The sequence below is a fragment of the Orcinus orca genome, chromosome 2 (genome assembly GCF_937001465.1).
Source record: "Orcinus orca chromosome 2, mOrcOrc1.1, whole genome shotgun sequence".
NCBI lineage: Eukaryota > Metazoa > Chordata > Mammalia > Artiodactyla > Delphinidae > Orcinus > Orcinus orca.
Window position 1 is genome coordinate 160,004,700 of NC_064560.1, and position 13,070 is coordinate 160,017,769.

Sequence of the window (13,070 nt, forward strand, 5' to 3'; positions counted from 1 at the left end):
TTACTTATCTTTTGCGGAATCTGCTCAGACCATAATTTGTCTTTTAAACTGTCAGTAAACCCTGGGGGTAAGCCCAGAAGCCATGTTTATATTAAAAGACCCCACCTTCCTATCCAGAGCTGAGCCAAACAGCTTTTGATGGGAAATCTGGGAATTCTCCTGGGAGAGAACCTGTTGGTCAGTCTCTAAAGATAGATGGATCTGTGACAGGTAAACTCAGAGGGTTTGGAATGGCCATGCTTAGCCACGGACTCACCAGGAAGAGAACACAGCATGTAGATAAAGAGAGAATCGCAGAAGGAAGCAAACACTAGGCCTTGAGACAGATGGAATATTTCCTTATGTTTCTGGTTTCAGTTCCATGGTAAAAGTTTTTGCCTTGAGGCTTCCCTGTATTTTCTCAATAAGTGCTGCAAGTCCCCCTTGACTAAGAACAACAACTGTAGCAGCATGGTTAGGTGAGTTGTAGCCCTATGGCAGTGCCTTCCTCCAGGCGCGTATTTGTAGGGAGTAAGGAACTGAAATAAGGATAGTACACACCCCAAATTCCCTCCCTTTTCCTAAACTAACCACATCATCCTCAATTTTTTTCTCTTGATCATCTGAAAGACTGTTTAATTTCAAAATGAAGAGGTGATTCTATAAAGCTGACAATCACACAACTTTTAGTAAAATAAGAGAATAATTTTCATCTACTATTAAATAAATTTTTTTTTAATGAAAGGAACATAACATCTAGAAGTGCTTCTGTAAAGATAAAGTATTATACTTACATTTTATCCTCCAGGATCTTACAGGATTTCTTCATGTCTTCAACCTGTTGTTCCCAATGTCTTATTGATTCTTGTAGTTGTGATATCTCTAAATTGTGATCACTAAGAACCTGTTGAAAATTCAGTAAAATTGGGGCATTCAATCATCATCAAATGATTCATGACAGAAGTCCAATTCACTAAATATTCATGTATCATCCATTCAACTTTTACACTGGGGGTGTCCTTTAGTTAAAATAAAAAGCAATCAGGGGCTTCACTGGTGGCGCAGTGGTTGAGAATCTGCCTGCCGATGCAAGGGACATGGGTTTGAGCCCTGGTCTGGGAAGATCCCACGTGCCGCGGAGCGGCTGGGCCCGTGAGCCACAACTACTGAGCCTGCGCGTCTGGAGCCTGTGTTCCGCAACAAGAGGCCGCGATAGTCAGAGGCCCGCGCACCACGATGAAGAGTGGCCCCCGCTCACCGCAACTGGAGAAAGCCCTCGCACAGAAACGAGGACCCAACGCAGCCAAAAGTAAATTAATTAATTAATTAATTAAAAATATATATATATATAAAGCAATCATTATACTGCTTGTTTCTTTATAAAACAAACTGAGACAGAAATAATCCTGAATTCATCAGAAAAGAAAACAAAATTTGGGAGGGAGAGAAACCAATTATAGCAATATGAAAACTATAAAAACAGTTTTCAAGACATGAATTCATCTTGACTACCATTTAAAAAAATTAAATATACATTTTCATAATTATTTTCAACATGTTATTCCAGGATACTAGAATGAGTATTATAAAAAGAAAAGTCAAAACAAATTGGGTCTTTCACCTTAGTTGATAGCTATGTCCATGTTGCAAAGATTTTTTTCTTAATATTTAATCAGTAATTTAGAAATGGAAAAATTGGGTACTATGAAAAAATGTTAGCATGATTAAAAAGGAAATACGGATGGAGAAAATTCATAGTGAACATATTTTTACAACACAGTTTTGGAATAAAGAAAAGGGAAAGCAAACTTATCAGAGCTTGGGTCTGCATTTCAGCTTGTGAGGGAAAGTGGAGCTGAGAGAAAAGCTGATCAAACAAATTCCTTTGCTCTCTGGCATAGAGCTACCATGGACAGATTATTTAGAGCCACCTAACCCTGCACATCAGTGTGGGGTCAGAAAAACACCTGTTGGGGGTATAGAGGTTCTTTCAGTCATGCCAGGTGAGACAGGTGGGTGAAAGCTCCCCAAACTATTTTTTTTTCCTCTAAAGCACTCATATGACTGAACTTGTGGGCTATAAGTAGTTCCAGAGTTAAGAGGAGTCTGAAATCCTAGATATGCCATCAAAAATTAGCAGAATGTCCAAAGAACTCTGACCAATAATCAGGATTAGTGACTATACACTGAAGGCCCGTCCTGCCTGACATCCATAACCTCTAGCCCTCGATCCTCCCCGCCCTGGACATGTAGGGCACCTTGAGAATCACACATCATTATTCTTTTCTGCCAGCATCACACCAGTTTGACCTGGCTGCAGAGTTTTCTAAACTAAAAGCACCACATGAAGATGAACCTGAAATTCCCTGTAGTCTCAAGTCCATAGCCACAATGTTGCTTTCTAATCTCAGGCAATAACAACAACAAACTTTACCAAATACAAAACACTCAGCTAAAAGCCTTATAGGCATGACCTCATTCTATCTCCACAAAAGCCCTTTGAAATAGGTAATATTATTACCACCATATTATAGGTGAGGAAACTTCGGGTTGGTAAAGCCAAGACTTGAACCCAGGTCTCTGTGATACTGAAGTTCGTGCTTTAAACACAATTCTCCACTGGTAAGGTGGGGTGGGGCGCTGGATTGGGGGGAGGAAGAGAATGACACTGGAGCTGAGTTTACCCCTGCCACCTCAAGCCTTGACTTATTTGTCTTTAGAGATCTTTGAAGAACAGGTTAAGGAACATATACTTCATTTTTCCAAACCAGGTGGTGTGCTTGGCATAATTTATGAGGCCCCAACTGGGGATATGAGCTTAGGCGTGCCGATAAGATCTGTTTTATACAATCCCCGTGTTCTCCTTTGAGCCTAGCCTGACTCATGCTTCCTTACTATGTTGATATATGAAGAAACAGATAATCACCTTTTTAAACGCACATATCTGGGGGAAGTTTTTGATTTTACTAATGTTTTGTAATTGGATGTCATAATAGATATATTGTAACTATAATGGTCAAAATCACACTATAAATAGTATTGATATAATGGAATTAACTGAAGACTCTGATAAGCAATGCGATGTTTTAGTATTACTGTTGCCCCACATAGTTTTACATGTAATTCTCAACACAAATAGAAGAAATACGCTAGACTCATTAATTCAACTGTGATAGATTAACAGGTGTTTCTGTTTTAATTAACGTAGAAGTAGTATTAACATTAACCTCTTCAATTATAGTCACTGCATAAGCTTCAGTTTTCTTATCTTTAAAATCAGGGTAATCCTCACAAAATATTTATCACAATACTGGCTTTCACTCGATGTTGTTAATTTTTAAAAATAGAAGTACACACATCTACACGTGGAACAACTCCTACAGAACACCTACTGAACGCTGGCAGAAGACCTCAGACCTCCCAAAAGGCAAGAAACCCCGCACGTACCTGGGTAGGGCAAAAGAAAAAAATAGAGACAAAAGGATAGGGACGGGTCCTGCACCAGTGGGAGGGAGCTGTGAAGGAAGAAAAGTGTCCACACACTAGGAAGCCCCTTCGCGGGCGGAGACAGCGTGTGGCGGAGGGGGGGAGCTTCGGGGCCGCGGAGGAGAGCACAGCAACAGGGGTGCGGAGGGCAAAGCGGTGAGATTCTAGCACAGAGGATCAGGGCCAACCGCCACTCACCAGCCGAGAGGCTTGTCTGCTCACCCGCCGGGGCGGGCGGGGCTGGCAGCTGAGGCTCGGGCTTCAGTCGGAGCGCAGGGAGAGGACTGGGGTTGGCAGCGAGAACATAGCCTGCAGGGCGTTAGTGCACCGCGCGGCTAGCCGGGAGGGAGTCCGGGGAAAAGTCTGGACCTGCCGAAGAGGCAAGAGACTTTTTCTTCCCTCTTTATTTCCTGGTGCACGAGGAGAGGGGATTAAGAACGCTGCTTAAAGGAGCTCCAGAGACGGGCGGGAGCTGCGGCTAAAAGTGCGGACCCCAGAGACAGACATGAGACGCTAAGGCCGCTGCTGCCGCCAGCAAGAAGCCTGTGTGCGAAGACAGGTCACTATCCACACCCCCCTTCCGGGGAGCCTGTGCAGCCCGCCACTGCCAGGGTCCCGGGATCCAGGGACAACTCCCCCGGGGAGAACGCACGGCGCGCCTCAGGCTGGTGCAACGTCCTGCACTCCGTGACCCTCCCTACCCCCGGCCTGAGTGAGCCAGAGCCTCCGAATCAGCGGCTCCTTTAACCCCGTCCTGTCTGAGCAAAGAACAGACGCCCTCCGGCGACCTACACGCACAGGCGGGGCCAAATCCAAAGCTAAGCCCCTGGAAGCTGTGAGAACAAAGAAGAGAAAGGGAAATCTCTCCCGACAGCCTCAGAAGCAGCGGATTAAAGCTCCACAATCAACTTGATGTACCCTGCATCTGTGGAATACATGAATAGACAACGAATCATCCCAAATTAAGGAGCCGTGTGGATGAAAGGCTCTTGGTGCTGCAGCCAGGACTTAGTGCTGTGCCTCTGAGGTGGGAGAGCCAACTTCAGGACACTGGTCCACAAGAGGCCTCCCAGCTGCACATAATAGCAAACGGCTAAAATCTCCCAGAGATCTCCATCTCAACGCCAGCACCCAGCTTCACTCAACGACCAGCAAGCTACAGTGCTGGACATCCTATGCCAAACAACTAGCAAGACAGGAACACGACCCCACCCATTAGCAGGGAGGCTGCCCAAAATAATAATAAGTCTACAGACACCCCAAAACACACCACCAGACGTGGACCTGCCCACCAGAAAGATAAGATCCAGCCTCATCCACCAAAACACAGGCACTAGTACCCTCCACCAGGAAGCCTACACAACCCACTGAACCAACCTTAGCCACTGGGGACAGACACTAAAAACAACAGGAACTACGAACCTTCAGCCTGCAAAAAGGAGACCCCAAACACAGTAAGATAAGCAAAATGAAAAGACAGAAAAACACACAGCAGATGAAGGAGCAAGATAAAAACCCACCAGACCTAACAAATGAAGAGGAAATAGGCAGTCTACCTGAAAAAGAATTCAGAATAATGATAGTAAAGATGATCCAAAATCTTGGAAACAGAATAGACAAAATGCAAGAAACATTTAACAGGGACCTAGAAGAACTAAAGATGAAACAAACAATGACGAACAACACAATAAATGAAATGAAAAATACTCTAGATGGGATCAATAGCAGAATAACTGAGGCAGAAGAACGGATAAGTGACCTGGAAGATAAAATAGGGGAAATAACTAATGCAGAGCAGAATAAAGAAAAAAGAATGAAAAGAACTGAGGGCAGTCTCAGAGACCTCTGGAACAACATTAAACGCACCAACATTGGAATTATAGGGGTTCCAGAAGAAGAAGAGAAAAAGAAAGGGACTGAGAAAATATTTGAAGAGATTATAGTTGAAAACTTCCCTAATATGGGAAAGGAAATAGTTAATCAAGTCCAGGAAGCACAGAGAGTCCCATACAGGATAAATCCAAGGAGAAATACGCCAAGACACATATTAATCAAACTGTCAAAAACTAAATACAAAGAAAGCATATTAAAAGCAGCAAGGGAAAAACAACAAATAACACACAAGGGAATCCCCATAAGGTTAACAGCTGATCTTTCAGCAGAAACTCTGCAAGCCAGAAGGGAGTGGCAGGACATATTGAAAGTGTTGAAGGAGAAAAACCTGCAACCAAGATTACTCTACCCAGCAAGGATCTCATTCAGATTTGATGGAGAAATGAAAACCTTTACAGAAAAGCAAAAGCTGAGAGAGTTCAGCACCACCAAACCAGCTCTACAACAACTGCTAAAGGAACTTCTCTAGGCAAGAAACACAAGAGAAGGAAAAGACCTACAATAACGAACCCAAAACAATTAAGAAAATGGGAATGGAAACATATATATCGATAATTACCTTAAATGAAAATGGACTAAATGCTCCCACCAAAAGACACAGATTGGCTGAATGGATACAAAAACAAGACACATATAGTTGCTGTCTACAAGAGACCCACTTCAGACCTAGAGACACATACAGACTGAAAGTAAGGGGATAGAAAAAGGTATTTCATGCAAATGGAAACCAAAAGAAAGCTGGAGTAGCAATTCTCATATCAGACAAAATAGACTTTAAAATAGACTATTAGAAGAGACAAAGAAGGACACTACATAATGATCAAGGGATCGATCCAAGAAGAAGATATAACAATTGTAAATATTTATGCACCCAACATAGGAGGACCTCAATACATAAGGCAAATACTAACAGCCATAAAAGGGGAAATCGACAGCAACACATTCATAGTAGGGGACTTTAACACCCCACTTTCACCAACGGACAGATCATCCAAAATGAAAATAAATAAGGAAACACAAGCTTTAAATGATACATTAAACAAGATGGACTTAATTGATATTTATAGGACATTCCATCCAAAAACAACAGAATACACATTTTTCTCAAGTGCTCATGGAACATTCTCCACAATAGATCATACCTCCGGTCACAAATCAAGCCTTGGTATATTTAAGAAAATTGAAATTGTATCAAGTATCTTTTCCGACCACAACGCTATGAGACTAGATGTCAATTACATGAAAAGATCTGTAAAAAATACAAACACATGGAGGCTAAACAATACACTACTTAATAATGAAGTGATCACTGAAGAAATCAAAGAGAAAATCAAAAAATACCTAGAGACAAATGACAATGGAGACATGACACCTCAAAATAAATGGGGTGCAGCAAAAGCAGTTCTAAGAGGGAAGTTTATAGCAATACAATCCTACCTTAAGAAACAGGAAACATCTCAAATAAACAACCTAACCTTGCACCTAAAGCAATTAGAGAAAGAAGAACCAAAAAACCCCAAAGTTAGCAAAAGGAAAGAAATCATAAAGATCAGATCAGAAATAAATGAAAAAGAAATGAAGGAAACGATAGCAAAGATCAGTAAAACTAAAAGCTGGTTCTTTGAAAGGATAAACAAAATTGATAAACCATTAGCCAGACTCATCAAGAAAAAAAGGGAGAAGACTGAAATCAATAGAATTAGAAATGAAAAAGGAGAAGTAACAACTGACACTGCAGAAATACAAAAGATCATGAGAGATTACTACAAGCAACTCTATGCCAATAAAATGGACAACCTGGAAGAAATGGACAAATTCTTAGAAAGGCACAACCTGCCAAGACTGAATCAGGAAGAAATAGAAAATATGAACAGACCAATCACAAGCACTGAAATTGAAACTGTGATTAAAAATCTTCCAACAAGCAAAAGCCCAGGACCAGATGGCTTCACAGGCGAATTCTATCAAATATTTACAGAAGAGCTATCACCTATCCTTCCCAAACTCTTCCAAAATATAGCAGAGGGAGGAACACTCCCCAACTCATTCTGCGAGGCCACCATCACCCTGATACCAAAACCAGACAAGGATGTCACAAAGAAAGAAAACTACAGGCCAATATCACTGATGAACACAGATGCAAAAATCCTCAACAAAATACTAGCAAACAGAATCCAACAGCACATTAAAAGGATCATACACCATGATCAAGTGGGGTTTATTCCAGGAATGCAAGGATTCTTCAATATACGTAAATCAATCAACGTGATACACCATATTAACAAACTGAAGGAGAAAAACCATATGATCATCTCAATAGATGCAGAGAAAGCTTCTGACAAAATTCAACACCCATTTATGATAAAAACCCTGCAGAAAGTAGGCATAGAGGGAACTTTCCTCAACATAACAAAGGCCATATATGACAAACCCACAGCCAACATCATCCTCAATGGTGAAAAACTGAAAGCATTTCCACTAAGATCAGGAACAAGACAAGGTTGCCCACTCTCACCACTCTTATTCAACATAGTTCTGGAAGTTTTAGCCACAGCAATCAGAGAAGAAAAGGAAATAAAAGGAATCCAAATCGGAAAAGAAGAAGTAAAGCTGTCACTATTTGCGGATGACATGATACTATACATAGAGAATCCTAAAGATGCTACCAGAAAACTACTAGAGCTAATCAATGAATTTGGTAAAGTAGCAGGATACAAAATTAATGCACAGAAATCTCTGGCATTCCTATACACTAAGGATGAAAAATCTGAAAGTGAAATCAAGAAAACACTCCCATTAACCATTGCAACAAAAAGAATAAAATATCTAGAAATAAACCTACCTAAGGAGACAAAAGACCTGTATGCAGAAAATTATAAAACACTGATGAAAGAAATTAAAGATGATACATAGATGGAGAGATATACCATGTTCTTGGATTGGGAGAATCAGCATTGTGAAAATGATTCTACTACCCAAAGCAATCTATAGATTCAACGCAATCCCTATCAAACTACCACTGGCATTTTTCACAGAACTAGAACAAAAAATTTCACAATTTTTATGGAAACACAAAAGAGCCCGAATAGCCAAAGCAGTCTTGAGAACGAAAAATGGAGCTGGAGGAATCAGGCTTCCTGACTTCAGACTATACTACAAAGCTACAGTAATCAAGACAGTATGGTACTGGCACAAAAACAGAAATATAGATCAATGGAACAGGATAGAAAGCCCAGAGATAAACCCACGCACATATGGTCACCTTATCTTTGATAAAGGTGGCAGGAATGTACAGTGGAGAAAGGACAGCCTCTTCAATAAGTGGTGCTGGGAAAACTGGACAGCTACATGTAAAAGTATGAGATTAGATCACTCCCTAACACCGTACACAAAAATAAGCTCAAAATGGATTAAAGACCTAAATGTAAGGCCAGAAACTATCAAACTCTTAGAGGAAAACATACGCAGGCAGGACACTCTATGACATAATACACAGCAAGGTCCTTTTTGACCCACCTCCTAGAGAAATGGAAATAAAAACAAACATAAACAAATGGGACCTCATGAAACTTAAAAGCTTTTGCGCAGCAAAGGAAACCATAAACAAGATGAAAAGACAACCCTCAGAATGGGAGAAAATATTTGCAAATGAAGCAACTGACAAAGGATTAATCTCCAAAATTTATAAGCAGCTCATGCAGCTTAATAACAAAAAAACAAACAACCCAATCCAAAAATGGGCAGAAGACCTAAGTAGACATTTCTCCAAAGAAGATATACAGACTGCCAACAAACACATGAAAGAATGCTCAACATCACTAATCATTAGAGAAATGCAAATCAAAACTACAATGAGATATCATCTCACACCAGTCAGAATGGCCATCATCAAAAAATCTAGAAACAATAAATGCTGGAGAGGGTGTGGAGAAAAGGGAACCCTCTTACACTGTTGGTGGGAATGTAAATTGATACAGCCACTGTGGAGAACAGTATGGAGGTTCCTTAAAAAACTACAAATAGAACTACCATATGACCCAGCAATCCCACTACTGGGCATATACCCTGAGAAAACCATAATTCAAAAAGAGTCATGTACCAAAATGTTCATTGCAGCACTATTTACAATAGCCCGGAGATGGAAACAACCTAAGTGTCCATCATCGTAGGAATGGATAAAGAAGATGTGGCACATATATACAATGGAATATTACTCAGCCATAAAACAAAACGAAATTGAGCTATTTGTAATGAGGTGGATAGACCTAGAGTCTGTCATACAGAGTGAAGTAAGTCAGAAAGAGAGAGACAAATACCGTATGCTAATACACATATATGGAATTTAAGAAAAAAAAATGTCATGAAAAACCTAGGGGTGAAACAGGAATAAAGACACAGACTTACTAGAGAATGGACTTGAGGATATGGGGAGGGGGAAGGGTAAACTGTGACAAAGCGAGAGAGAGGCATGGACATATATACACTACCAAACGTAAGGTAGATAGCTAGTGGGAAGCAGCCGCATAGCACAGGGAGATCAGCTCGGTGCTTTGTGACCGCCTGGAGGGGTGCGATAGGGAGGGTGGGAGGGAGGGAGAAAAAGAAAAATAAAATAAAATAAAAATTAGCAACAACAACAACAAAAGAAAAATAGAAGTACAGAGCTCTGAAGTATTTTCTAACTCAAAGAGACAAATAGTCTCCTTTCCATATTAATGTACTCAATATAAATGGAGAGCCTAAATTCTGTTTTATTATCACACATTCAGAATTAAGGAATCTGCCCATGTTTATTCACTTTGTTATGTAAAATAAAGCAATCTCACACAAACATTACATATGATTCTATATCCATTTGGTCGGTTCTGTATGTATTTTTTAAAAAACATTTTTACAGTATTTTGGCCCATCAAATGCAATGTGTACCTAAGCATTCCAAACTTCCTTCTTTCCATCATATTCCTAAAGAAGAAAACACAATTGCCCTATAACACTTTAAATGTCAGAAAAGATTAACATGCCGAAAACATTCTCCCCCGAATGGCATGAAGATTAATTAATATCAGCTCCTTTTTTAAACCACCTGCTATTAGTTGTATTCAAGGCAGTGTATATTGAGGTGCTTGGGGTCGGGCTTGAAGAAACATAGTTTATTCTTTCTTACCACTCTGCTGGCAGCAAGGGTTTCTCTCATTTTTGTCATTTTAAGCCTTAATGTATCCAATTCTTTCTTCTTTTTGTAAGTCTCCTTTCTCTTTAGTTCACAGAGTTTTTTATATTCATCAATCTGTAGTGACAAACATAATAAACAAATCAAAAAGCTTAAGAGGACAACACAGTTTAGGAAATCTTTTTTTAAATTTTGTCAACCTAATTCATATTTAAGTATACCATATTCAATCTAAGTATATTATCAAATTTAAAAAAACAGGTTTGCTTAGTTTGAAGCATCAGAGGAAAAATAATAAATCACAAGGATCAAACTGTAATTATAAAATGTTGAACTAGTAAATTTAGAGGAACAATGAAACAATGATCATTAACAGCAAATTATAAAGGCAACTGCCATTGTAAAATTTACTAGTAAAACATCATAGCAATTGTTACCAGATTTACTGTGCGCTAAGCACATCAGAAGAGTCAAAGGAAGGAATTAAGAATTGTTTGGAAATCTAAATTCACGTTATTTCATGAGAAGTAAAACAGACCAAAAACAAAATCACTGAAGATAGGGCAGCTCACAATCCTAAACAACTTACCATTTTGTCATCCATACCAGCCCCTGAGAGCTAAAGGATCCTTATCTCCATTTACCTGGGCTTGTTTCAAAAGCGCCCAGTATTTGGTAGAAATGTTTTGCAGCTGTGTCTTAAGAGATATTCAGTGGTCAAATGCCCTGAACTGACTGTGACTTGACCACAGGAGTGCTCTGCCTGCGCAGATGAGGCCTAGAGGTGTCAGAAAGTTACCTTTGCTTCATTACCATGTTAAGATCTCTGCCCAAAGGGGGCATTTATACTCTGCTAGGCACAATTCATGCCCTGTGCGAGGAAGCATGGAAGACTGTGCATGCCCTAGCTGCTCTGGCTGCCTCTGTAAATCTCTGCCCCCTTCCTAGAGCCCTGATGACCACCGCCTCCTAATCCTTAAAATTCCCTTATTCCCCTCCCTTCAGGGAGATGGTGCTTTTAGAGCACAAGCTCTCCCTTCTCCACTCCTTGATCAATGACTCGAGTTTCTGATCTTGAACCCGGTCTCGTTTGATTGGCATTTGCAACACTGGGCAAAGGACCCATTGAGGGGGTCACTGATCTGTTGGGGATTGATAAAAGAAATTTTCACATATTGAGATATAGAAACGCGGAGCGACTAGGCCCGTGAGCCATGGCCGCTGAGCCTTTGTGTCCAGAGCCTGTGCTCTGCAACGGGAGAGGCCACAACAGTGAGAGGCCCGTGTACCGCAAAAAAAAAAAAAAACTATACTGAAAACCATGCTTCTCTGGAGCAGCTTCTCAGAGTAATCTGGGAAGATGGCTTCTGAGCTAGTCCTTAGTTTGGCTCAAATAAAAAACTCTTCTATTCTTGTTACAGATTGATTATTATTTTCACTAACAGGATAAATAACAGTTTTCCTATGATTAAACATATTGTGATTACCTGTCAGATCCTATTGAAATGAGTCACCTTATCAAAATCAGACACATCATGGATTTGTCTGGCAAAATGAATTATGAAGAAAAAGGTAACTGAATAGTAAGGCCAGAGAAAGTATATTTAACTCTGTATTAAAGAGTTATGAAAACATGTTTGTGTGGCTTTCCATCAAAGCCACCAGCCAATTCACCCAAAGTGGTTACTCTGAATGAATGTGATCATTATCAGTTATCTCTGCACTAGGGCACAGGTGCATTAAAATGAAACTTGGTGATAATAAATTTTGTTGAAAATTGAAATTCTGTGCTCATACTTCGGCCTAAGCCTTCTCCCAAGGTCTTGGGTCTTGCAATTATAGAAGTAATATTAGCAAAAACTCTTTTGTGTTAGAAGAGAACTTACGGTTTGAAGACTCTGACAGCTGTAAACAGCTTTTCCTTTCTCATTGGAAACAAAGGGAATTAACAGGCTGTTACTATGGCATATGATGTGCATTTAGTGAGCATTAGTGGTTGAGTCCTTAATATCCACTCCCAGTTGGTCTAGCCCACTAGTACACGTTTTCCCTTAGGATCCACTATTGTTCTGGGGTGGGCACTGTCTTAACCTGGCCGGATCAGACATAGCAAGAAACTTATGTCCTTGGTTGGGAAAGGTTTTCTTCTTTCTACTTGAGAAAGGAAACATAGTCCAGTTGTCACTGGCAGCCGTCTTGTGATGAAGAGGGAAACCAGCCTTAAGATGAAAGATGGAGGAGGGATGAGCTACTGAATTAGCTAGTCCTGCAGTCTGCCCAACCTTGGGAATTCCTACTGTGTAAGATAATAAACGTCCTTACTATTTAAGTCAGTTTGAGTCAGGGCTTCTGCTATTTGCATCTGAAAGTATCCTAACCCTTTTCCAGGGAGATAGACCAGGGGTAGGCAAACTACTACCTGTAGGCCAAATCCAGCCTCCACCTGTTTTTGTGAAGCCACATTCATTTATTTAGGTAGTGCTCTTGGCTTCTCTGTGCTAAAACGGCAGAGTTGAGTAGTTGTGACAGAGACTGTATATGG

The 13,070-nt window shown here is 40.4% G+C and overlaps 1 protein-coding gene across 1 annotated transcript in view; it reads right to left on the minus strand.

Moving 5' to 3' along the window:
• CCDC175 (coiled-coil domain containing 175) overlaps positions 1-13,070 on the minus strand; it is a 69,715-nt gene that overhangs the window by 42,112 nt on the left and 14,533 nt on the right. Inside the window, exons 6-7 of the mRNA XM_049706395.1 lie at positions 10,523-10,645; positions 774-883 (exon numbers count right to left, since the gene is read on the minus strand). Coding sequence (XP_049562352.1) covers positions 774-883; positions 10,523-10,645 — 233 coding nt within the window. The remainder of the gene's footprint in view (positions 1-773; positions 884-10,522; positions 10,646-13,070) is intronic.